The following is a 24792-nucleotide window of genomic DNA, read 5'->3' as shown; positions in this document are numbered from 1 at the left end:
ATTTCAGAACTGTCAGTTTCAGTTTGATTCAGACCAAGACCAAATTTAAAGACAAGAAATGGAACTGTGACCTCCTCCTGCACCAAAAATCCTGCTTTCCAGTAACCTCTCCCACCTGGTGTGTCCTCCACTGCTATCACAGGAATGTGAGACTAAGTGTCTGGAGGGCTAAACAGACACTCCACAGGAGATGTTGCAGCAATGAGACATCCAGTAAGTGACAGAAACTCCTGCAGCCAGAGTGGACCATGGGCCCTGTGTAGGAACAACTTTGCTTCATATCCATTTTCTTCTCCTGTCCTGCTCACTCTTCTTCACTGTCCACTCTCTTCTAATCAGATCACCTCTTCCTAAATGTTGTGCCCCATGAAGGTAGGAAAGGATAAATTGCCCTTCCTTAAGTCTTTAGACAATTAACAACAATTCAATCTCTATTATATGGAACCAAAGGATCCTCTCAGGCAGCTATGGACTGTCTCACAGAAAGGGGTGTGCACGATAACTCTGTCTGTCCTGTGTCACTGGCTGAAGCCATGGGGCAATGATGGTGTTTAGGTGGCAAACCTGAGAGGGATGGCTGTACCTGTCAGCATGCTTTCATTTACAGTGCACTGCCCGCTGACCAGGATGGCATCACAAGGCAAAAGGGTTTTGCCCTCTTTCAAAATCAGCAAATCTCCAGGAACAAGATAGTGTGATTCCAACTCTTGGAAACCTGAAAATGAAAAGCAGTGCAAACTTTGTGCTTCATATATTTCTCTGTAGCAATTGTAGAATTCCTCCTTATCTACCCAGGATCCCAACCACTGGTTACTATTCCATTTCACTGACCTAACTGAAAAGCCTTGGATCTAAATTTCTTTATTTGACTTCATCTCTTTGGATTGTGCTCTAGATACCTTTACAATGAACAGACTTTGCATGGAGCAATTAGATGGACTCACAGCCATTTAATGCGTATGCTGTTGGCTATGTCAGCACTGCTTTAAGAAAAATTACTTCGTTTTCCTGACAATTTTCATCTAAGGCTGCGCTCAAATATTAATATGTTTGATATGCCACAACGCATTTCCAACTCAAATTAATTCTATGTGCAGAAGTGAGTTAACTGAGCTGAGAAACAGATGAAAACCACGTTAGAATAAATCTGTTACTATACATGCTTTATGTAAATTGCTATAGAAACAAAGCACATTATAAAAAAGAAGTAAAGAGGAGTCACCTTCCTTATTTCTGCAGACAGTGACCATGATGCTGTTATGAGACTCAACCAGTTTGTGCAGTTTAATGGATTGCTATAAATTAAAGAAGAACAAACAAAATGTTACATCTTACTTACATGATGCAATTTGTCCACTAACAATCACTTCCTTCTGTTATTTGTGGTTATGAGAGCCTTCAGAAACTGGGCTCCAGCCCTACCAGGAACTATACCACCAGAGAGAAAGAAATCCCCCACCCTAATTACAGAGACTGTAACAAAGAGTTCCCAGGTGAAGCACTGGAATGGGGAAGGGAGGATGTGGGTAAGGTACCACACAGAGATTATGATGACTAGGAGGCCAGGCCATTGCCCCTGCTGCTACACAATTCACAAGACTAAACCTCTGAGTAAGTCTTGTAGCTCTGTGTGCATGTTGTAGCATGCTGGCCTGTCCCAGACATTAAAAGTAAATCTGCCTTGTGGAAAATGTGAGGTGTCTCACCTTTCTAAGATCATATACAGTCAAAAATATTGAGAGGAGAGACATGAATATGATGGCAATGGCATACTCCATGTAATCTTCAGCAAACCACAGACACACACTAAACAGCTGGAACACGTAAAATGGATTTAGGACCTGTTTGGAGAGACAGCAGTGGTAAAGAGCTGGCCACATTTAAATATACTATATAAATATATAAATATGGCCCAAATATACTCAGACAGTCCAACCTGTTAGAAAACGTCTGGAATAAAAGACATTAAGTATTGTGACTTCTGACTCCCTTAGTAATTTTCTCAGTAGTCACTTTAGTCTAATCAGATTGGACCATCTTCAAGTGACCGAAGGGACAAATAATATGGACCAATAGGATATTACTTGGAATGTGAATGACTCAGTCCCATCCTTGTTTTGTTTACTTCTTACAAGAAATGTAACAAAGGTGAGAGAAGAGCAGATTGTGCTGTGAGCATGGAGCTCACATACCATAAGCACACTGCCACAAACATCCTGTTTAGGCCACCTATAGGCTGTTTGAAAGAGATATTGGTGTTTTGTGTGGTGCTGTGCCCAAAATTATGAGCTCATTGGAGCTCTCTGCAGCTATAGGCATGTACCAGGTACTGCTGTTCACTTAACCTCTGTTAATTAAGAGACAGCCATTGTCTGGAAGGTTTGATCTCCAGTGCAGCTTGAAAACCTCCAATGGCCCCCAGAAGGCAAACAGAATGAGCTCCCAGGACACAGATACATAGAAATACCAAGCAGACACACAGGTAAGGAGATAGAGGATAGGAAAAAGGGAGAATGAAGGAATTTATGATGATTTAATAGAACGGCTTTCAACAGGATTTGAAAAAGAAATGTGTTTGAAGAGTGAGTAGTGGGAAGTTAAATCAAATATAGAATCAATTATATGCACATATGGCCTCCCAAGTAGCTTAGAATAAAAGTAACAGAAATGCTTTACCTCTTTGATGAGTAGCTTCCAAATAGGGATCACTGGAACATCAATAGTGTTTGGCCCACAAATAACTCTCCTGTATGGGATAAAGATGCATCACTTACAGATAAAATAATGACAGTGTCACTTGCTCCAAAAAATACAGATTTCAGTAGTCCTGAGAGCAACTTATGATCCCAGTTTAAAGGCTGGGAGGATATTTTTTCAAGAAAATAATTTAAATGTCCCTACAGTGCTTACATCAGAAAAGATGGCTGTATCAGTGACATTTACTTATGCACACAAGAAGTGCAACACAACCTATTAGGCAAATGTTTCCATCATACATTTGATTACTTTGAGGGATGATAAACAAAGGAATTCTGCATCTAAAACTAAATGATCCAAACCCAAATAATTTTGCAAAAAGTTAAGAATTATTGGAATGTAAGATTTGACATGAGCTAAGGTCAGGAGCTGGATTTTCAATATTCAATCAACTGAAGATTGTTTATTTCTCTGTTTCATAAATACATGTTCTGTAACTTGCTTAATAATACAGTAGTTTATGAGAATAAGTTCAATGACTAGAACTAGTTGATTTGGAGCTCCAGTGAAGAAGCAAACACACAACTTTTCTGCACTCTTCCACAGAGACTTTCTCTTACTCCAAATAAGAAGTGCTTAAAGTTAGTTACAGGACACAATTATTTCCTGATTGAGAACAATAACAAAGATGAATACTGAGACTCTTCAAAAACTTTGACAAGGAATAAACAACATTCTCTAGCCCTTTTCATTCAATATTTCCATGCACGGCTGTTTCATCTAAAATTACGTGCATATTAATAAATACACAAAAAGCTCGTGGGAAGTGCACCAACAGATCATATTTACATATCTTTGAAATCCATATGTTGAGTGTTCACATTTTACAATGATTACCTGACATTTTGTTCATTGCAGGTGAGACCAGAACCAAATTTATCATGTATAGCTGAGCAAGTGTAGTGATCTTCTAGGACTCTAAAATAGAAAGGGAATATGTTCCTTAGGATGTTATTCACAAAGACACTTCACTTCTTCAGAGACTTGTGCAACCAGTGCAGTGAACTCACCCAACTTTCTGGAACTGTTTTGCATAGTCATTCCAGACATAGCGGATTTTTTGCACTTGGATAGTTTTTACCTGGAAAACAAGACAGGGACAACAAAGCATGCAACACAGGAAACAAAAATACTCTGAGACTTGATCACAGAGCTCATATAGGCATCCTCACTGGAGTCAAGTACAGATCAGGGAAATTTTAATGGGGCAAGGATGGAGAGAAGACAGGATTGCATTCACTGACACCCTGGGTGAATTATAGATTGGGATCCCGAATCTATAAATGGGGAACAGTGCAGGTTCCAAAAAGCTTTACAGATCTTTAAGTCAAGCAAGTACAAAGCAGTTTTCTTTCTGAAAAAAGGAATAATCTTCACTCTGATCTCACAGAATGAATGTAAGAGATCACTGATGCCATGGTGCCTACACAAGCAGCTGAAAAAGCCAACAGCTTTCTTGTCTTCTGTCTAGTTTTGGGGAAAGCAGGGGGCTTTGGGCTATTTCCAAGCATGGTGCTGAGTCTTTCAGCTAAACAGATGTGCCAACAGACAAGAAAGGCCATCCCAGGATACTGAGTCACTGCTAATGCTAAGCCCTTGCAGAGCAGTTATCCATTAGGAACACACGCTGTCATTTATAACTTGCAAGAGGAGTCTGTCCTGTCTAGCACAATAATAACAAAGCCTATTAGAGATAATGGCATGTACTATCAGCTGGTAGAAGGCAGGGATATACACCTGTACACATGAGTGATAAAGAAATCAGCTCCAGGGAACTCTCCCTGCCCAGAGCAATAAGCATTATTATAGGCCAATGAAATCTAGACTCAGCTCATCCACCAACTCAAAATGGAGCTATAACCACAGTCATTAACTTAACAAGAAGTCTGAAGTTGGGATTTTATGCAATAGGACCTGCAATATCTGCAATGCTAAAATCTAGAGTGGAAGCAAGGGACTCAGCTCCCTGTCGGAAGAGGTCCTTGGACAGCTCTTGGGCACTATAGAACAATGTGCACTCAGGTAGCTTAAATGGAAAAAACACTTTGAAATTGAATTATAAGCAGAGGCTTTTGAGTTGCTAGGGAAGGAACAAATTGTTCTCTCCTTGCTGCTTTGAAATCTGGTCCTTTCTATCTAGATGTTTTGATTGATATGAAAGTGGTGTTCAAAGGGCCTATTATTTGAGGCTATATTTGGCATTTTTTGTTACTAATTTGATCCTCAAAAGAATGTTACAGACCTATCTCCACTTTTTTCATATTGTGCCAGTTGATTAAATTAGTTGGCACTAAACTTTCCTACGTACATTAATATATGTCCACAGTAGAAATAGCAACAGCTTTGCTCAGCTCAAGTTAGGTTCATATTGAAAATATTTACTTAAAATTGTTGTAGATATAAAAAGTAATTATAGTAAGTCAGAAATTTGTTTTCTGAAAGGGAAAATAGCTCTTTTCTGGATTCCTCAGTGCAGTGCTCTAGTATCTATAACCAAGAGCCAGATTTAGCAAATGTATCATTTTGCATTCCTATTGCTCACACAAACTTAACATGTAATGCTAAGCAAGGCACATGGCTGAACTGTCTGGTACATGGGTTAATTACATTGGATCAATCCGTCATCTACCTTCTCCCCAATGTCTCACTGGGATCTCAAATCTACGGGACTGGCAGAGACCAGGATACATTTTTGCAAGAACTGTTAACTGTGACTCCTGTTAACCTGACTCCAGCAAATGCACTTTCAAGAAGAAATTGATGCATACAAAGACAAAGAAGCAAAATGTGTCAATGAAACTTTTCTGGAAATACTGATCCAGCTCAGGCACTTTTCTGTTCTATTCCCTATCTGCATTAATCCCTGTTTTCATGTTACTGGGGCAGCTGCATTCAGTTCTGCACAGTCTCCTTTCAGACACAGAGTCACCTCTAAATTCCCTGATTCCTATGCCAAGAGTGGGTTTTTTTTTAATTTTTGAACTGATTCTCCTCTGCAAACCCCAGTCTCCTGAAGCTCTCCTACATATAACATAGGTTTTCTCTCATGAGAATTTCTCAAATGAGAATTCTCATTTCAAAACCCCTGTCAGAATAAGAAGACTTTTTCAGAGGTGAGTACAGTTGAATACAGTTCTTTTCTTTTTCCACAGCTCATTGTGTTCCTCAAGCTGCAAGATTCTTAGCTGCATATGTTTCACAGTTACTTTTACTCCATGAAGCATGGCTGAGATTTGCCATCATCTCCCAGATGCTGCACAGAATACTTTACTTACTAGCAAACTTGGCTTCATTATGGCTTTGCTGAAGATTGAGTCTTCCTCAGAGTCTAGATAGTCTGATCTGCTTTTGATAAATGCAGACACAGAGATCCAAGTCACAGTCTTACGAGAATAAGTCCGAAAATCATCCTAAGGGGGTATAGAAGAGAAATGTCACAATTTGCCCCAAACACAGACCAAATTCACTTTCACCTTGGAGTCAATGATTACAGCAGCCTTTCTAGAGTACTACTCTGGCTTTTTTTAAGGATTAGCCAACAGAAGCCTCCCAACACTTGTGATTTAGAGAAAAATCATTAGAATAGGAACAGAACCACTGTCCTGTCAAAATGCGAGTACTGCAAACACTTCAGTGACCACAGGTCTGGTGTGTGGCTGATAAGGATGGAATGTGAACACCCAGGTCAAGATCTAGGGCAGGCAAACAGCACAGGGCAATCTGAGATGCAATGACCGTGCTGTAAAGGGAAGATCAAAAGGAACACAGTGCTGTGCTGCAAAATGGATGTTCAGTGCCAGTGCCTTTACAGCCACTCCTGAGTTAACACTTCATTGGAAGTGTCAACACTTCTGGCACCTTAGACAAGCTTTTACCACAAACTGTGTTCATGACCTTCCCTTTCTTTATAAAGCAAGCTGAACATTAGAACTGCCTGATGACAAGCGTTGGTAGTACACTCTGAGAGATTAGAGGAACTACTGTATTGAGCGGCCTCATGCTAAGTTTCAGTCCCAAACACTGAACTACATGCATTAAGGCCAACCATGAGACTGACTTACATTCTGTGTGTGAGCAGTTTTGCAGTTATGAAACTTTAATTGGAAAAGAGAAGAGTAAAAATGATTTCTGTACCAAATATGAGCCCTTTGGAACAATTTAATTGTTTAAAAAAAGAACTTTAATAATGCTTATATATCTTATTTCCCCACTTTTCTTCTTAAACTGGTCTTTTGAGTAGAATAACATTTATTTTCTGATATTTATATTGAATTTAGATTTCAGAATGAGTAGACATTGGGATTCAGATTGAGATGGGAACCAGTGAATAACACAGGTGCTCATCATTTGAACTAAAGTGAATCAAAATTCAATAACCAAAGAGAGTTAATAGGCTCTTATATTGCAAATGCAGAGATAATGATGACTTAAGAATTAAGGTTTTATGTGAAGCAAAAGATAATTCCAAGGATCAAGCTGATGAGATTACTTGTATCCTCATTAGCAGTAGCCATCACATTTGAGAACTGATGTAATCATAATGTAGCACAACAAAACAAAATTATCATTTTAACACAAATGATTATGAAGGAAATCTTAAATTTTCAAACACTTAGAGCACATTTGAGAAAGCTTCTTGATAACAAGAACATACAATATGATTCAATTCCTGTTTAATTACACAAAGGATCATTTAAAAACTCATTTATTTGTAAAGTGCTTGGCATGGCACATCTTTTTAAAATTACACACAAGAATAGGTAATTAAAAATGCAAACTGAATTGAAGATTAAGGAGGGATATTAAGCCTAATATGATGTTTTTAATAAAAGAAAAAACATACCCCCACACTATTAGAATGCAGATTGTTTCATTATAAAGTATTCAACAGGTAGATCTGTGATTTTCAAAACCTGGGGTTATAACTACATGCTGCTGTGCTAGTTTAAGAAGGCAGATCAAACACAGAGGCAGTAAGTGATCCGTTTTGCAATTGCAAACATTGAAAATGCCATTGTTCAGAAATCTTTGAAGCAGAACAAATCAAATTTCTGGAAGTAAACCATCTCTGCCAGCTCCTGCAGTACTCAGGCTCAGCTGGTATTCAGACCCAAGTCTCAGTTTATTTCTTTAGTGTTGCAGTAGCTTCCATGAAATAAAACCAAGGGTTTGCATATGTTGCAGTGCTTCAGTACAGCCCTCAACAGCAGTGACCTGTATCAGGAAACTACAGCAAAATGTGCCAGCTCTGAAAGCATTAACGGCAGGATTGCAAGCTTATTGGATATGGGGAAAGGCTGATGGGAAATAGAAACACAGAGCCAAGAAAACAAGCAGTCAGTGTAGGCTTGGCCTCTTCTGTGTACTTCTGTATCCCTCATGACACACTTGGACACTGCTGGGACGCTGCTAAACAAATCTTTAATTTGGCCCAGTAGATCAATTTGGCAGAGAGCGACATCTTTGCCAGAACAGCCAAGTGAGGGAAACAGGACCTGCTGGATACTGCCAAACAAACAGATGCTTTAGAATCTGGAGCACAAGGCTGCAAAGTAGAAAGCACAAGGATGACAGAAAGGAGGAGGAAGGACTGAGAACAGTCTTGAAACCACAGATATTACAGATTTTATCAGCCCAATGTCTTTCACCTTGTCTGATCAGCTGTTACACTCCATTCCCATCATCATCATACACATAATTTGTGGGATATTTTGAATTTCTTAGATCAACAATGGTGCACATAAGATATTATTGCAGGAAACCAGCAATGTAAGAGATTTCAGCCAACTGGATACCTTACAGTTAACTCACCTTCCAAATAGTCACCTACTAGTGACTAATTAAAAGATTAAAGTAGGCACCTACCGTTGTTCTAAGCAGAACAATATTGGCTTCTTCCAAGCTGCATCGGATGCAGTTTATCCACACATCCCACTCTGGCTTCCAGTAAAACAGCAGCCTCAGAGCCCCACAGGACAAGATGTACCCAGCAATGCACAAGGCCCTTCGGCAGCCTTGAGTTTTGTAGCCAAATATCTCCTGTACAGCAAAAAGAAGACAAAAATTATTACTATTTCTCCTAAAGAAATGTCTGGAATACTACACCTTCCTGTCACTCTCTGCTCTGCTGTAGCTGCTGTTAGGTATGGTACTGTGAAAAACAAGCCATGGAACTTATATTTGGCTACTTTAGGTATCCTAAGCATGATTACAAAAAATTTGCATCTTCAAGAGAATTTTCATCCACATTCACAAAATGCAGATTGCTGTAGCCTGACCACTATTTTTATGTAGCTGTGAAACTCAGCATGAGACATTGTTTTGCACATGAGCGTGATAACAAAATATAGAGGTTCAAACCTTTATTCCAAGTCAGGGATTCAGATTTGACCATCAGCTTTCCTAAGGGTCAGACAGCTGAAGAGCTTAAGTACATCTGTACCAGGAGATGGTGAGTGACCAGTGCAGAGCTGCTGCCTTAGAAGCTGCTGCACTAATGCACCTCTACTTCAGAGACTCAGCCAGTGTCTCTGCTTGGTGCCAAATGACACTGTATGCCTGGAGCTGCTGTGCACAACTTGGCACAGACACAGCTTTTGGAGCTGCTACCCTCTTCCATGATAGCTCCAGTATGGGGATTTTGGAGCTTGTCAATGTGCCATTGGCCTGACAGCTAATGATGATGATGACGATGACGATGATGATGATGATGATAATAATAGTAATAATAACAACAACTGTTAGAAAGAACATCTAATGAACCCTTGCAGAATGCTTTACATGTCAGAAGGCCAAAGGAAGCAACTCATTTTAGTTGTATGAGTAGGTATTATTATTCCACTTTTAAAGCTGGGGAAATTGTTACAGTGAGGTGACTTGCCCAAAACATGTCTGTCAGCATTACATTTTAAGAGCTGCAGGTCTTGGTACCATGGCCAAATTTCCTCTCAGTACTGCTAGCAGGGACTCAGTAAATGTGAAACAAAACATATACAGTGCCTTTATAGAGAAGATGCAGCCTAAGCTAAGATGGAAGATTCCATGGCTGCAATTGCATCAGGTAACCAGGAGAATTTGCTGGCATAAGGGTTAAGGTTCCTCAATTCCTTCTTCTGAGCATATCTGCAGCAACTGTGTAATCTGCTTCTGAGGATCAGATATCTGCAGCCACAGATATTGCAAGATACATTTATAAGGTGAGAAGAAAAGGCAATGTAATTGTAGGGATGACTAATGCATAATTCCTGGTTCGGTGCTGGAGTCTTTGCTTGTTATGTGAAATGCAGGCCCTGCCCAGTGGTTCCACATGCTGCCTCGGCACACCTGCTCTGTTGCATTCTCCAAAAGACAGACTCTGTCATCCTAGGCAATCTCCAAGAGGTTTCTAAGGGGAAGAAATTGGCAACTGTGAGGAAAAATTATGGTAAACAACACAGGAAAGTGGCTATACCACCTGTGAGATAAACACACTGCATTTTCAAAGGCTTCCATAATCCCTGAGCAGCCAAGAGAAGAAGGCAACCATGCAGGAGATAGAAGGAAGCCCATGGAGGACAGCAAACAGGCAAGCTTGCTAGGAGCCAGTTGGTGTGGCAGTTTTGCTATTAATATTCACATGCTCCTATAACAAGGTAAAGAGTCTCCACTCAACTCTCTTTAGCTATAACCTGACCAAAAAGGTTAAAGAAATAGTGTCAGCACCCGCATACAGAATAATACAGAAGACAATGAACTTACTCTTCACAGCAAATGCTTTCTAGCAGGATCCAGATTGCTTACTAGCTTGGATCCAGGCTTCACAGCTTGTAAGCGAGGCAAAGGATCTCCCAAGGAGACAGAGACACCTAAGGGAAGAACTGTTAAAAGAACACACCTTCGGACTTCCTTCAGTATCTGTCTGGACCTGGAATAACTGGAATAGTATTTTCAAATTGGGATGGGCATGAATATCAGGGTGGGGAAGAGCAGGATTGCTGCCATGTGCATCTAGCTTCTGCCTGTGAATCACTCCTTTAATTTTCAGTTTTTGTGTCTTACACGCCATGTCTGAGGAGTCAGTAAGGCTATACTAATAGAATTAAGAAGAGAGAGGGTGAATGCTCTGCCTATATTTGGCAGTCATTTGGGATCATCATCTCTTGGCAGTGTTCTTCACTGAAATGTTCAATGGTTTCCCAAGTCCAACACAGCAACATAACCACAAAACTAGAGCAAACTCTGTATTTCTCTGTATTTTTGCCTAGGAAACCACGCACTAATATATGAAGATATGTATCTGAGTCCCCCTATGCCAGCATATATTTTAAGGCCTTTTTCCTAGATTAGTTTCAACTCAAAAAGTGATTTGAATCCATAGATTGCAAGACACTTCTCAGAACCAAGCATGCATCAGTATTCCTCATCTTGAAATACAGAAGAGAGGGAAACAAGGAAGACAGCTCATCTTGGAAGAAAAGACATGTTCTTTAAGATATTCATTATGCTGTGTGCTGGATCTTGCTGCTTCTCACAAGGGACTTTCCTGAGACAGACAGAGAGACAGATGGACAGAGGGATACCATTGAGCATTTTGACCCTTCAAGGGCATGAATTGCCATATGAACAGAGATTTAGTTCAGGTTTGTTGGTTCATGTCTTGGTGAGTGTGACATTTCTGAATACAGCTGTTTAGGAGTTCTACAACGAGTCAGCCAGGAAAGAATAAATATCAGATGTTAACTGATGCATCTGGGTGTCCATGGAGGAATCTCCTGCCAAAGCAAATTATTTCCCACAGTTTGGAAATGTCTGGAGTGGGTCACCTGGGCCACGTCACTGAGAAGTAAAGCTAGGTAGGGAAATAGACTGAGCTCCAACTTTGAGTTGTGCCAAAGTACTCTGAGCCAGAACCTTTCAAGCTTAACTTCAGTACAGAATGTTCTGTTAGGTTGAGGAGCTTTTTCTGGCCCTCTGCTTTCAGCTGGAAGGATTATAGCAATGAATGCTGCATTCATAAAAAAAAATAATACATGAATAACTCCTTGTTAAACCAGAAACTTCTCACTCATCAGATAAGTCAAAATGAAATTCTTTAGAAAAATTCTTAAAACTATTATCTTCCACAAGAAAGGTGAATATTAGACCCATAACAGAGGTATCCACAACCTGCAGGAAGATGGGAGAAACAGGCACACACACGGTGCAGGTTTGTTTAGGCACATGAATGACTTATAGTAATTAGGGTTTAGAAATGCTTGATTCACTCAGCCTCTGCTACAAAGATCTCCAAGCAAATGCATGTCCACTATGGCAAACAATACTTTCAAGGCTGGCAGAAGTCCTGCTGAGAGGACTGCAGTGAGAACATGTCTGTCAGGTCAGTTTTATGTTGTTAAGGAAATAACTTTTGCTGTGTTTCATTTCATTGCACTCGTGCAGACATGCTTCTTTTGAAGAGGATCTGATAAATACAGATTTGCACCTTGACAACTTTTCTAATGCATGAACAAGTTTTTGGAGTTAAATGAGTGCATTTGGCATATAAAACAGCTTGCAGCCAAAAATCTGGGTTCTTGAGTGCATCAGACTAGGAAATGGTGGAAAATAAAATGAAGATTAGCTGTCTGTAAGACTCCTCATAGGAGGTAACACCATCTAAAGAATTGGCTGGTATACAGTTTCATCTCATCTCTATAGAAAAATTTTTAATAAATTGTAGTGTACAGTAAAATTTTGTTTCTTCATCTATTAACATCCCTTTTCTCTCGAGACTCGCAACAGTCACAGGAGTGACTGTAACAAAATGGTTTGACTTGTGAGTGAAGGGTCTAAGAAGAGGCCAGGATTATTGGACAGAAAAAGCTGCCAGACCTGCTCAGTGGCAAGTAAGGTTCTTAGCTGCTTTTACAATCACACAAAGCCAGCATTCAAGGGCTTATCAGTCTAGTGTCCAGAAAGTCTTTGTTACTTATTTTTAAAATAAAAATTGCCTCTAATTGCCAGGTCATCTGCACAACAGAATTTAAATGCAAATGTCAAACAAACTCAAGCACCTTTTTCTTTGGTAAAAACAAAGCCTGTAGCTACCATCAGGGAACCTAAACAGTGGCTGTGAATGGTCATATTTCTGGCAACCCCAACACCAGGTACCCTATTATGAGCAACCTGTTGCTATAACAACAGTTAATAGGATTAGACTTGAAAGACTGGCTAAGTTTCACAAGCAATTTAATAACTGAAACTCAGTTTTACCAACCAGAACCTGTTTCATCAGAAGTTTGTCCCTGTTCTCTCTGAAACCAGTAGCGACATTCACTATTGTTCCCTTAGCAACATTTCAGATTTTATTTCAATTTTTACAGTTACATTTTTCAAATTCAAAGTACATAAAATTCCTGACCCAGATTCCCTTCAGAATTGTGGCCTCTCAAAGGATGCAGACAGCTGCCAAGATGCAGCAGTAAACTGGGGTGCACCAGTTGATTGACTGCAGTTCTTCCATTCCTTCAGCCCAAGAAATGGGGGAACACATGCTTAGGACAGGCTGCTGGAAAATCCTTCCCAAAGCAGCAGCCTGTCAAAGTCTATCACAATCTTTTGCACTGCAAGACTTAAGGTTCACACTTTAGGTTTTGTGCAAAGGGAATGATTATTCCCAAGCTGTGCAGAGAAGAACGTCAAATTGGCAGAGAGCATAAAGCTGTGGTTTTACTTTCTCTTTGTATTCCACAGTAAATGTACTTCTCAAAATCTTCAAGCAGATTTTTCTGAAGGGAAGCATACTATTAGCCCTCTCTGAGGCAAGCTGCTGTGCCCCGGGTTCTCTCACACTACTAAGATCTTTCTGGTACTACAAATGGTTGTGGAGAACGAGTTTATCTCATGCTCTGAATACACTTTGCTAAGTTTTAGCTGCATAGCAGAAGAGTGAAGTTTAATTCAAGCAAATGTTCTGCAGCAATTGTAAAGTAATCCCGAAGACCTACACAAGGATATACAGGTTAGATTTCCTAAGTCAGAGTGATTACTCTTACATCCAGGACTATCTTGCACCTCAGCTGTACCAAGAAGTGGAAATAACAGAAGAAATCGTCAAAGCATTTCCTCTTATTAGAGTTCCCCATCTTTCCTCAGCAAACAGGACAGCTGGTTCAACAGAGGGAAGCATTGCACATCCAGAGTTCAAGTGAATTGCTTACATTCTTTCAAATTACTTGAACTATTACACTCTGGAAGAACTGGCACTTGCACAGTGTCAGCTGTTACATTATTAGATCAAGAGATCTGATCTTGTTTGAAAAGTCAGGAACTTCTTGTTAATAATTTGGTTCAGGTAGATTAACTGACTGTTGAAAACAGCATCAAAAATATTTTTTATGGCTTTGAATTTTAAAAAAAATTAAATTCTCTTTACTTCACATATTCTTCTTCACTCCTCTACTTAAAAACTTCTCTTTCTTCACAACTACTCTCATTTACATACAACTTTCTTTTTTCCTTTCACACAAATACACACATTAGCTGTTCTCTGTTTTCTATACACACATTGCTTTTTTCCTTGTCCTCTTACAGTACCTCATACATCCTCAGGGATGTCTTCCTCTATATCGTACTTTTTTTCTCTCTTGCATCTATGTAACAAACACACATGCATTCCCGCCTAAATTAACATAATTTGGCTCCAGTTTTAATTGCATTTTCAACTCAAGTGCTTTACAAGTATTTTTTCTTCAATTTCCATTTGGAAACCCCAGGTGAGTGAGCACTGATCCTACCCACTACAGGCACGGAGAGCATGGCAACTGCCATACACTCTGGATTCATAGTGAAGACTGACTCAACACTGGGCACACACAGTAGCTGTGCATGGAAAACCTCAGATTCACAGATCCTTGAGCACCAGATTCAGGACACATGGACTCAGTAAGATACTGGTGAGAAATAAAAACATCTTCAGGATAACTGGCTCCATACAAGCACAGCTTGGGTGTCCCAGCAGTGCACAGCTGGAAGTGAACATTCAGGGTACAATAGTGTGAGTGTACACAGCACCAGACAATCCACTTAAGCCTAATTAGCTCCAGCTCAATTCTGGCATTGCTAGAGACAGCAGCGATAGTGGTGAGAGCACAACAGGGTGTTTATAGTCCTAGAAGGACAGGGCAGGGTGGAGCAGAGGCACAAACCCAGCAGCTGTTTGGAGCTGGGGAGCAGTGGCACATCAGCACCAGGGCTAGAGCCAGGAGCGGGGCCCTGCCAGCAGGTTTAGTAACTGGCCGGCGGAGCCAGTCGGGCTCTGCATTGCACGGAGCTAATTAGTCCCCACCCGCGGAGCCAGTGCCTTGTGCTTCCTGCACTGCTCACTCCGTGCTGCTGGGTGACTGTCTGCTGCATTCCCCAGGGTTGCATTACGCAAAATGAGGCATCTCCCCTTCCCTGGATGGCTGAGAGGGCTGTCTGAAATATCTACATTTTTCCTTGCAAGATAACAGGTATCCATGTTTGCACGTGACGTAGTCTCTTTCACTAGAACAATAATGTCAGTGAGGAGACTTTGATGACTTCTCCAGCATTTCTGAAAGTGAACAGTTGTGTCAACTTGGAAATGACTGTGTTCCAATAGCTTTGCTATTGAAATCCTGCAGGCACTCACAGCAGTGCTCCAGTGGCTCTGCAGCACAGGAATTTTGAGAAGCACTGCATTTACCAGATATGCCTAAGAACTGTTGTTGTACAGCTGCATCATGGATCTGACCACTTCAGCAGAATCTATTAGATGGACAGAATCCATGTGAATAGCTGACTCATAACACACAGTAATGCCAAAACAGCTCAGAAGCAGCATTACCATGCAGGAGACCAGAGATCTGGTGTAAACATGGGACTTATTTCCAGATGTTACAAAATGCATGCAAATACATTTCTCCCTGGGAAACTCTGGAAAGAAATATAGTATTTCAGTATTTAGGAATCCCAGCTTCTGAGATAGGGTTGGCAATTCAACAGACTGCATTTGTCAGTAATTTATGCAAACATAACAGGTGTTTTTATGTTTTGGAGAAAGCCAAGGTTTCCTGTTCTCTAACTGGAGCTGATCCTGGAGACCCAGCTGTCAAATGGTTGGGAATGCCAGTCTGGCCCATCCCTCAAGCTCATATTAAACCATCTCCATCCAGATTTGTAACACCACATGAATAATCTGTTGAGCCATCATCCCCCGTTGGAGGGGATAACCAGTTAAATCCAATGGACACAACCAACCTTATTTTCTTTCTGCTAAAAAAAATTATATCCCTTTCTAGCTGTATGTTTCTGCCAAGGAAACACCCCAGCTAGCAATAACTCAATCGCAGTCTGTAGCATTTTATTGCAGAACACGTGCCATCTTCTGCTTCAAGCTAAGAAAGACCTAGACAGAGACACAACTCACCATCTCATTCTCTTCTCCCTGGTTAAGCTGTGCATAATGGTTCTTGGCAGGATTTTCCCCCATGAAATGACCCTCTGGAGACTTTCTACAGCACCCTCAGGACAGGTCTTCAGCATAGTGTGCTTGAACTTCTACATTGAGGAAGTGCTGTAAGTACACACCTTCCTTATAATTCTGATGATGTTTGAAGTAGGGAGCTCCTCCCTCTCTGGGGTTAGCAGGTAACACTTTATCCCTCCTCCCTCCATTCTGTTGTTGCAGTTTTGCAATTGTGAGGGTTCATGCAGAATTCAGTCAAAAATGCAAGAAAGAGAAAGTTCAATCTTACAAGTGTTTGACACAATATGACTCCAGAGCATAACTCTGGTAGTGCAAGCAAGCGCTGCTGGCACAAAATTTTCAGGGGAGGGCAAGAGGGGAGTGTTTTTCTTCAAGAGATTATGGAATCACTGGAGACCAGGAGTGTGTCCAAATAAGAAACAAAATAGCCATTGCTGTTGTTAACACTCCTAGCAACCAGTCTGAGCTAAGTGTCCAGCAGTGCTCTCCACATAAGCTGTAGAAAATAAATCAAGCTCTGGCACTGGAAAAAGGGGCCCCAGTGTATGCAGGTGGATTTGTACGCTGACTGTGTGTCAGGATTCAGCCAGGCAGGATCTGTAACCAGGAGCTTTATTCATTATTGAGAATATCCTCATAGAATGTCTTCTGACCTCGCCATATAGCTTTGGGAGACATCTCTGAGGTTATTTACTCACTCCTGGGGAAAACTGGAGTTTCCCACTGATGTCAGTCTCCGACCTTTAAACCAGAGCCAAAAGGAAGCTGGCAGGAAAACAACTCTGAGAGTTTTGCCGCCTCTTCTTTTTTTGCCTTTTTTTTTTTTGGGCTGCATTTGCTGATTAGTCTTGTGATTCATTCCCATTCCACTACTATTTCCTTGTACTTTGCTACTTTTTAAGAAGTTACACAAGAAATATTTCAGGAGTGAGGTCAGGAAAGGCAAACCTGTTCTTCCAGTAAGTATGTTAAGAAAACTAAAACATTACTTCTAGGGTGACTGAAACAGATCAAGAGGTACCAAGTTAGTTCCTATTCCTCACCATTTTGCTGCCATGAGGCATGGACTTGTACAAGTCCAGATCTCAAGCAACAGGAAAGAGCACTGCCTATCCTCCAGTGGGCAGGCTCAGAGGATCTGAAAGGGAGAAATGCAGGAAACAGAGAAGAGAAAGTGAAGGAATTAGGTCAGTTAATACAAACAGATGTGCACCCATGCCCAGCACAGGGACAGATGAGTTTGAAAATGCTGATGCTAAGCACTGGAGGCAAGCTCTTGTTCTGCCTTGAAACCTAAACACCTCCAAAGGAAGCCCAGGCCAGAGGCTGCACTGACAAGGATATATCTGTACTAAGCTGTGTAAGGGTGGTTTATTGCACAAGATCAAGAGGAAAGAAGGTTCTCTCCAGACCCAACTTCAGTGCTACCCTCTCTTTCCTCCCACTGCAACTTGCTCTGAGCCTCTCCACTTACCATTTTATTCTTCTGAGACCAAGAAAGGGAACACCAGTTGTTATACAAGAGCCACAGTACAAACTAAAACTAAAAAAGGGAACAACTGCAAAGGTAACTTTTCTAAGGCAGGCTGATGATTTTGGGAAATGACTCATTATTTTGGGAGGTGCCAGGTGTGGAAAACAGGATGGTCACACACGCTTTTTCTGCCTGGTCAGCTTTTGCTGCTTTCCCAAACATCACCCTTGCCCTTTCTAGTGCCTGTAGCAGACTAGGGTGCAGCAAGGGTCCGTGGTTGCTCTGGCACAGAGATGAGAGATGCAGAGTTCCCACCAAAGCAGGGAAGAATAAAGACTCATACAATCTTTTAACTGTTCATAGTTTTATTCCAGCTCCAAGGTGTTCTGCACTCCCAGAGAACACCCTTGTAGGAGTATTTATACCTTCAAAACCGAAAAGGAAGAAAAAACAGGTTAAAGGTGCAAAACACTCATCATTTCCAGAGTCTGAAAATCTGTCATAATAATTCATCAAATTATTATCAAAGAAGATGGTGACATTTGTTCATTTTCTTAAGCATGTTCACACTGCCTGGAGAGAAAGCAGCCTGAATTGGAACCTTCAGTAATATGATGCTCTCTACTGTTTGGAGTAAGAATTACATAGTATTTATTCATAAAAAGTTATTTGTTAGCATATTCTATGGAGTGTCATCATTCATATTTTTTAAATTGAAACATGTCTTAAAAATCATACATAAATTACAAAAATAACTGGCCAAGCTAAAATATAAAAGCAAAGTAAGATTTAAAATACAGTCCCTTAAACTTATAAATAAATAGTCACACAGTAGGCAAGCAAGAGGCAAAAACAAAAACACGTGCTTCACCTCAACTCAACTTTTATCCTAGTCCTGAAAATACATGTATGTATTATGTCATCCTTAGGCAATTTATTTTGCTTTGAAAAATCTGACAGTATAAACAGAAACCTGACCTCTAAAGCACCCCAAATCTCATTTTATGTTTCTCAGCATGTGACACCCAGTTCTGGCCACATTACAGAAAGGAAGCTGTGAATCAACTGGTGACATTCCACATAAGAGCACCAAGAAGGATGACAAAGGAGTCATAAAATATGGAAGAGGTACTTAGTGTTGTTCTATCTAAGGAAAAGGAGACTGAGAAGAGCCATGGCAACAATCTTCAAACAGGTAATTGGAGAATGTAACATTATCCCTGTCCACTGTGGACGTGTTACAAGAAAGATTCAGACCAGGCATAAGGGAATACTTGCTGTTAAAGTCAGCAAGCACTGGCATTGTCAGGTGAGCTCTCCAATGTGGTCTTTAGGGACAGGTGTGGCACGCACGGCTCTGAAATGACCTAACCAGAGACGGTCCTGTGTGAGGGCAGATGGACAGAGCCGACGAACTCTTCTGATGTCGCCTTTGCCTCCTGCTTCATTGTGGCCAGAAAAAAAACCCAACAACTCACAGAAGCCCACTGGGAAACACCTTGTGTTATCCAGCTTTCAAGGCAGCACTGCCACTCATGTCATGCACTCCCCAGGCACAACAACAGCTGGGGACTCATCAGAATCTTTCCTGTAACAGCGTGGGAGCCCCTGGTGCCCCCATCCAGGCTGGGCTGCCCTCAGCACCTCTCCAGGCCTGCCCGAGAGCAGCCAGGGGCACAGAGACGAGGCCCCGAGGCGATCACGGGGGTATGGGGGGATCCAGAACCCCAGTGTGAGGGAACCATGACCCCGAGGTGAGGGAACCGTGATCCCAGCGTGGGGATCCATGACCCAAGTGTGACTAATCCAGGACCGCCGTGTGAGGGCTCCATGCCCCTGGTGCGGGGATCCGTGATCTGAGGGTGAGGGAGCCCTGATCCAAGTGTGAGGGCTCCATGATCCCGGTGTGGGAATCCCTGATCCGAGTGTGAGGGATCCATGCCCCCAGTGCGCGGATCCGTAATCTGAGTGTGAGGGAGCCCTGATCCTGGTGCGGGATCCAAGTGTGATCCAAGTGTGAGAGCTCCATAATCCCGGTGTGGGGATCCGTGATCCGAGTGTGAGGGATCCATGATCCGAGTGTGAGGGATCCATGATCCCGGTGCGGGGAGCCGTGATCAATGTATGAGAGACCCCTGAACCAAGTGTGAGAGCTCCATGATCCCGGTCCGGGGACCCCTGATCCAAGTGTGAAGGACCCCTGATCGAAGTGTGAGGGCCTCCTGATCCCGGTGAGGGATCCCTGATCCCAGTGCGGGGATGCCTGATCCCGGTGCGGGATCCCCGATCCAAGCACTACACATCCAGCCCTCCCCGATTCTCCGCTCCCAGCCGCCCAGCCTCCGCGGTGCTCCCTCTAAACCCTCCCTCCTTCTCCGCAGCCGAGCCCGGAACCTTCGCGCGGTGAGGCGCAGTTTCCGGCGGGGCGGGCGGAGCGGACCGCGGTGCCCGGAAGCGGCTGCCGCTGCCCTTGCCCTCAGCGCGGCCGCGCTCCTGCGGCTCCCGGGCCGCTCCCGCTCCCTCCCGGCCCTTACCATGTGGCGGACGCGGGCGGCGGCGGCTTGGTAAGCGGGACGGGCCCCGGCGGGCCGCAGGCGGCGCAGCACAGCGGGTTGGTGGGTTGCGAGGTGCGGGTGGCGCAGGGCTGGGCCTGAGGCTGCTGCAGCCTGGTAGCCCCGGGCTGGGCGCTCTCCCAGCCTGCGGCTCCACTGGGACCGGGAGAGGCGGTGCCTGTAGGAGGGGAGGGGGCTGCTTCTTGCTTCTCCCGCATTCTCGCCATGGGGAGCTCGGGCCGCATTCGTGTCCGTGCATGGTCCCTCCCCGCAGCTGCCTTGCGTCCCGCTTGTTTCCCACCGTTCTACCGCAGCATTCCCGGCTGGAGCAGTGACAGGGACTGGTGGATAACAGCACGGTGTTCCTTGGCAAATTTTATAGAGTCATGGAATAGTTTGGGTTGGAAGGGGAACATGAATATCATCTAGTTCCAGCCCCTATTTGGGACCGGCAGTAGGAAAATAAGCGTTGTCTTGTGCTCAGTGAGAAAAAAAAATGCCACCGTGCATTTTGTTGGGTTGTGTTTGCTTTGTGGTCACGGGCATAGCCAGCCCCTTGTTTTGTGTTTTATAAGACATTTATAATCTCAGTGCAGTGTTGCAGGTTGCAGGCCTGTAATCTGGTAGAGCCACTCATATCTGGGAGGATAGTTTTTGTTGTTGTTAAAACCAACCAAGCAGAGGCTTGAAATTTGGAACTCATTAAATGCTCATTTAATAGCATTGTCCTGCCATCAGTTTCAATGTGGCTGTACTTTTCATTGGAGATCTCAAGGTGAGTTTTTGTAGTATCTCACCTCTCAAGGTGAGTATTCATCAGGAGACTTAGCAGCAGCAGGAGGAGGGAGGAAATAGAATATGGAAGTTTTTGTGTGATGGAGGAGTAGTGGGGGTTTTAATGAATTATACGATTTCAGATGTGCAAGTAAAGCAGCTGAGTTTGAAATATGCAATAACACTCAAAAGGAAGTTGTGGATTGAGGTTTTGCCAGACAACTTTAATGGAATTCAATTTTCCCTTCAGTTTAAGTACACAGACAATGCTATAAAACACAACGTGTTCTAAAAGAAAAATCACAGAGAAGAAAGTTGCATAATATTGCACAAAATGCCTTTAGCCCAAGTGAAGGTGTATAACGAGGAATGACTGCTGTAGTATGTGCTACCACATGGTCTCTGCTGAAAATAATCAATATCTGTGAAATGGTAATGACTACAAAACAAAATAATGAACAGCCCAGTCACTGGCATGCTTCATACAGGATTTCACACCTTGATTTAAAAACCTGGCTTCAAAACTGGGAAATTAAACATTTCAAGTGTGGAGGCACTTTTGTATTGGTTCTGTTTGTAGTTAATTTCTGAGCCTTTTGTAATTCCATGTCCTAGAGGAGAAATGCTTTACTGGTTTAGGAACTGTTCTGTTCCTGCTTATTAATCTCTTTCTAGGTTCTAAGTTTCATATTGCCAAAGCCCAGCCCAGCAGAGATAGTTTAGTATGGCAGCAAAGGGAGTCCTCAGCCATAGTGACGTAGGAACAAGGACTGGCAGAGCAGGAGTTTCTTTACTGAGCTTTCCATTGCACTAAAGGAAATTTCTAAACTTAGATTATTGACAAAATTGGTCTTTAAGAGAGAAAAATATCTGAATTCTGATTCTAAAAGCTCAATTTCTGGATTAAAAATCTTTTTTATGACAAAATCTTTCACTTGTTTGGACATTAAGAACATGCCTGTCACCTCGAGTACATTGGAAATCTTGAGGCAAAGAGCTGTATAAATCATAAAGCATGTTATTAGAAAGTGCTGTAATATTTTCCACTAAGTATGATTCACTTGTTCTTGTTAAAATCTGTTAATTTTAAATGTTTTAGGATTATGGGATTAGTAATTTGCCATTTCAGTGATATGAAGCATTTCTTTTCTTTTTTTGTCCCATTTGAAAGAAGGGGCACTTGATAATATTGGAAACCCTGAAAAAGGACAAGGTTTCATTTCAACTTTGAAAATTTCATGCCTGTAATTTCACTCATAGTACACAAGTTTTATTCCAGAGCATGAGTTTGCATAACATAGGCAGGTTTGATTAGGCTCCTGTGTTTTAATGTGTGCTTTTCATGGCTGAGCTCTGCTTTCAGACTCAAATTTTCCAGACTTCTCCCTCTCCAATCTGAGTTCCTTCAGGAAAGCATCAATGCACATGGTGCAGCCACCTCCAGAACTCATCTTGTCTATGCATGACCCAAGACAAAACCACAATCTGGTAATCCTAGAACCACAGCAAGTGAAAGGAACTGAAAGGTGTCATTAAGCACATGGTTGGCCTAAATAGTACAGATGTATTCTACAAAGAATTTTTTTTCTGTGTATTGGGTTTTTTTAAAGTTTGGAAATCCTCTACTGACTTAATGTTCACTAAAAGTTTATTTAGAGAATAAGACAGGCCAAACTGTTTTCTTATATGTTGGAGATGTTTTGTGGACTCTTTAGCCCAAACATGCTTTACCACACATGTTACCTGCCTTATTGCAGTGTGGAAGTTAAATGCAATCCCTAACAGACTTCAGAACTTGTAGTGAAGGTTTTGTGTCTGTAACCACTAGAAATGCTATACCCATTAACAGTGTTTGCAGCTTTTTATTTTCCTTATAAGATAGCTGTAGTGGCTGGAAATTGTGGCTTCAAGGTGATGTAATAAGATTATCTGTAACCAGCTGCAATATAATGTGCATTGCTTCTAAAGAGGTTTATGAGTTAATGGTGTGTTGAAGAAATCAGTTGAAGCTTTTATTTCTTTTTTTTAGTGTCATCTGCCGGAGTCTAGCGAACAGCAGCTGTGGAATAAAGAGAAAATCCCTGCTTCAAAACCTGCATCTTGTTTCCCGCAGTATACATCATCCCTGCTACCCAAGTGCAAAGTTCCAGAGACCTCCCCTAAGGATATCCATCCAGCAGCTCTCTTCTCTGAATCGCCTTCCCCTTCACAAAACAAAACTTTTGAATGTCAAACATGGGTACCAGTCCCACAGGAACTTTTGGCTGGCCAGATTGGCCTCTAGGCTTCTCAGAGTTCGCTATCTCATCTTAGGATCTGCAGTAGGAGGTGGCTACACAGCTAAGAAGGTATTTGTCTCTGGAAGCTACTTCATGCATTTTGTCTTTGCTGTTACATACTTCAGAACAGAAATTCTTGTTATAGCCGCAAAAATATGGGATGCTATTGCTTGGTTAACTGATGATAATAAAGAGGAGTGAATATGGAAAACATTGTTTAGGAAACTGCTATAGATCTTAGAAGATCAAAGTATACTCATAGGTAAAGATGGTGGGTTAGTATGTTTTATGTGTAGGTAGTAGTTGCTCATACACTTCTCTATGTACATTTCTTTTTCTATTTTTCTATTTCTACCATGATTTTTCTCCTTTCTCTGTCAGACCTATGAGCAGTGGAAGGACATGATACCAGATCTCGAGGATTATAAGTGGATTGTTCCTGACTTCATTTGGGAGCTTGATGAACTTGTTGACATCGGTATCACAAAGCCATGATGTTTCTCTGTCTAAAGACTGGCATGTGTAAAACTTAACATAGGCATGTAGGTCCTCAGGGCCTCACTCCAGGAGTAGCTTTTCAGCTGTAATTTGAGTGGGCTTTTATTTTTGGAGTTTGATGTGTGTTTCACCAAAGAATTTGTATCAGTGTGTTTGTAAAAAGAAAGTAAGCTCTGCTTAGCCTGGATATTCCCTAATGTATCCTTTCATATGAGAATGTTCTTGGTCCTTTCATAAAGCCATATAGTCCCATTAGTGAAAGGAGAGTTGCAGTGTGATCAAGGGGACTCACACAGGTTTTGGTAGTATTATGCAGAAAGTTTTTTCTTTCTATATGATTGACTTACAAGTGAAGATATAAATAGAAAGTTAAAAAAATGTGTAAGTGAAAGACAAGTTTGGAAATGCAGAATAGTGAACCTGCCTATCCACAAAATTATCTTGAAGATACAGAAGAAAAGAAAGTGAGAAATATAGACTTGCTTTCCTGAGCCTTCAGGTTGCAGTAGAGGCTTTTGTTTAGTTTTAGATGAAAGGCAGAAATCTGAAAATCAAGCTCTGACTTACATTTTGTATGCAGGGTAGAAACGTGGTGATCTTTAAAAAAAAAAAAAAAAAGATTTTACTGCATAGAATGGTAGAATGCTTTGGATTGGGAGGGACCTTACAGATGTTTACTTCCAGCCACGATGCCATGTGTGAGAATTGCATAGGTAGATGCAGAGATTGAAAACTCATACAAGTTTTTCTTGTCCTTACTGCAAATGGACACTACATTTTTATAGTGCTTAAAAGGTAATGATTTTTATTTTAAGGATCACAAAATTGGCTTGTTTATGAAATTGAAAACTAATCTTTTCTGAAAAGATTCAAGACATGAGCATAGTTACAATTTCAGTACAGTTTTCAGTTACAGTAATTTTAAAACATCCATTTAAAACATTACAAAGTATGTGAAAGGATAATGTATGAAATGTGGTAAAATGTAGC

At 41.6% G+C, this 24792-nt stretch overlaps 2 protein-coding genes across 5 annotated transcripts in view; one reads left to right on the top strand and one right to left on the bottom strand.

Annotated features, from left to right (window-relative positions):
- LOC135451749 (probable cation-transporting ATPase 13A4) overlaps positions 1-16228 on the bottom strand; it is a 42261-nt gene extending 26033 nt beyond the window's left edge. Inside the window, exons 1-9 of the mRNA XM_064721221.1 lie at positions 16166-16228; positions 8623-8796; positions 6033-6167; positions 3768-3838; positions 3595-3675; positions 2677-2746; positions 1707-1841; positions 1223-1295; positions 584-715 (exon numbers count right to left, since the gene is read on the bottom strand). Coding sequence (XP_064577291.1) covers positions 584-715; positions 1223-1295; positions 1707-1841; positions 2677-2746; positions 3595-3675; positions 3768-3838; positions 6033-6167; positions 8623-8796; positions 16166-16228 — 934 coding nt within the window. The remainder of the gene's footprint in view (positions 1-583; positions 716-1222; positions 1296-1706; positions 1842-2676; positions 2747-3594; positions 3676-3767; positions 3839-6032; positions 6168-8622; positions 8797-16165) is intronic.
- Positions 16229-20140: 3912 nt separating this feature from the next.
- OPA1 (OPA1 mitochondrial dynamin like GTPase) overlaps positions 20141-24792 on the top strand; it is a 50759-nt gene continuing 46107 nt past the window's right edge. For 3 of the 4 annotated variants that reach the window (XM_064720838.1, XM_064720836.1, XM_064720837.1), the window contains exons 1-3: positions 20141-20263; positions 23055-23373; positions 23686-23782. In XM_064720838.1, the coding sequence (XP_064576908.1) occupies positions 20235-20263; positions 23055-23373; positions 23686-23782 (445 nt within the window). In that variant the 5' untranslated portion in view covers positions 20141-20234. The remainder of the gene's footprint in view (positions 20264-23054; positions 23374-23685; positions 23783-24792) is intronic. The other variant, XM_064720839.1, reaches the window with a different exon arrangement.

The sequence above is a fragment of the Zonotrichia leucophrys genome, chromosome 9, assembly GCF_028769735.1.
Source record: "Zonotrichia leucophrys gambelii isolate GWCS_2022_RI chromosome 9, RI_Zleu_2.0, whole genome shotgun sequence".
NCBI lineage: Eukaryota > Metazoa > Chordata > Aves > Passeriformes > Passerellidae > Zonotrichia > Zonotrichia leucophrys.
The sequence above is the reverse complement of the archived record's forward strand: the minus strand, read 5'-3'. Positions and strand labels throughout refer to the sequence as shown.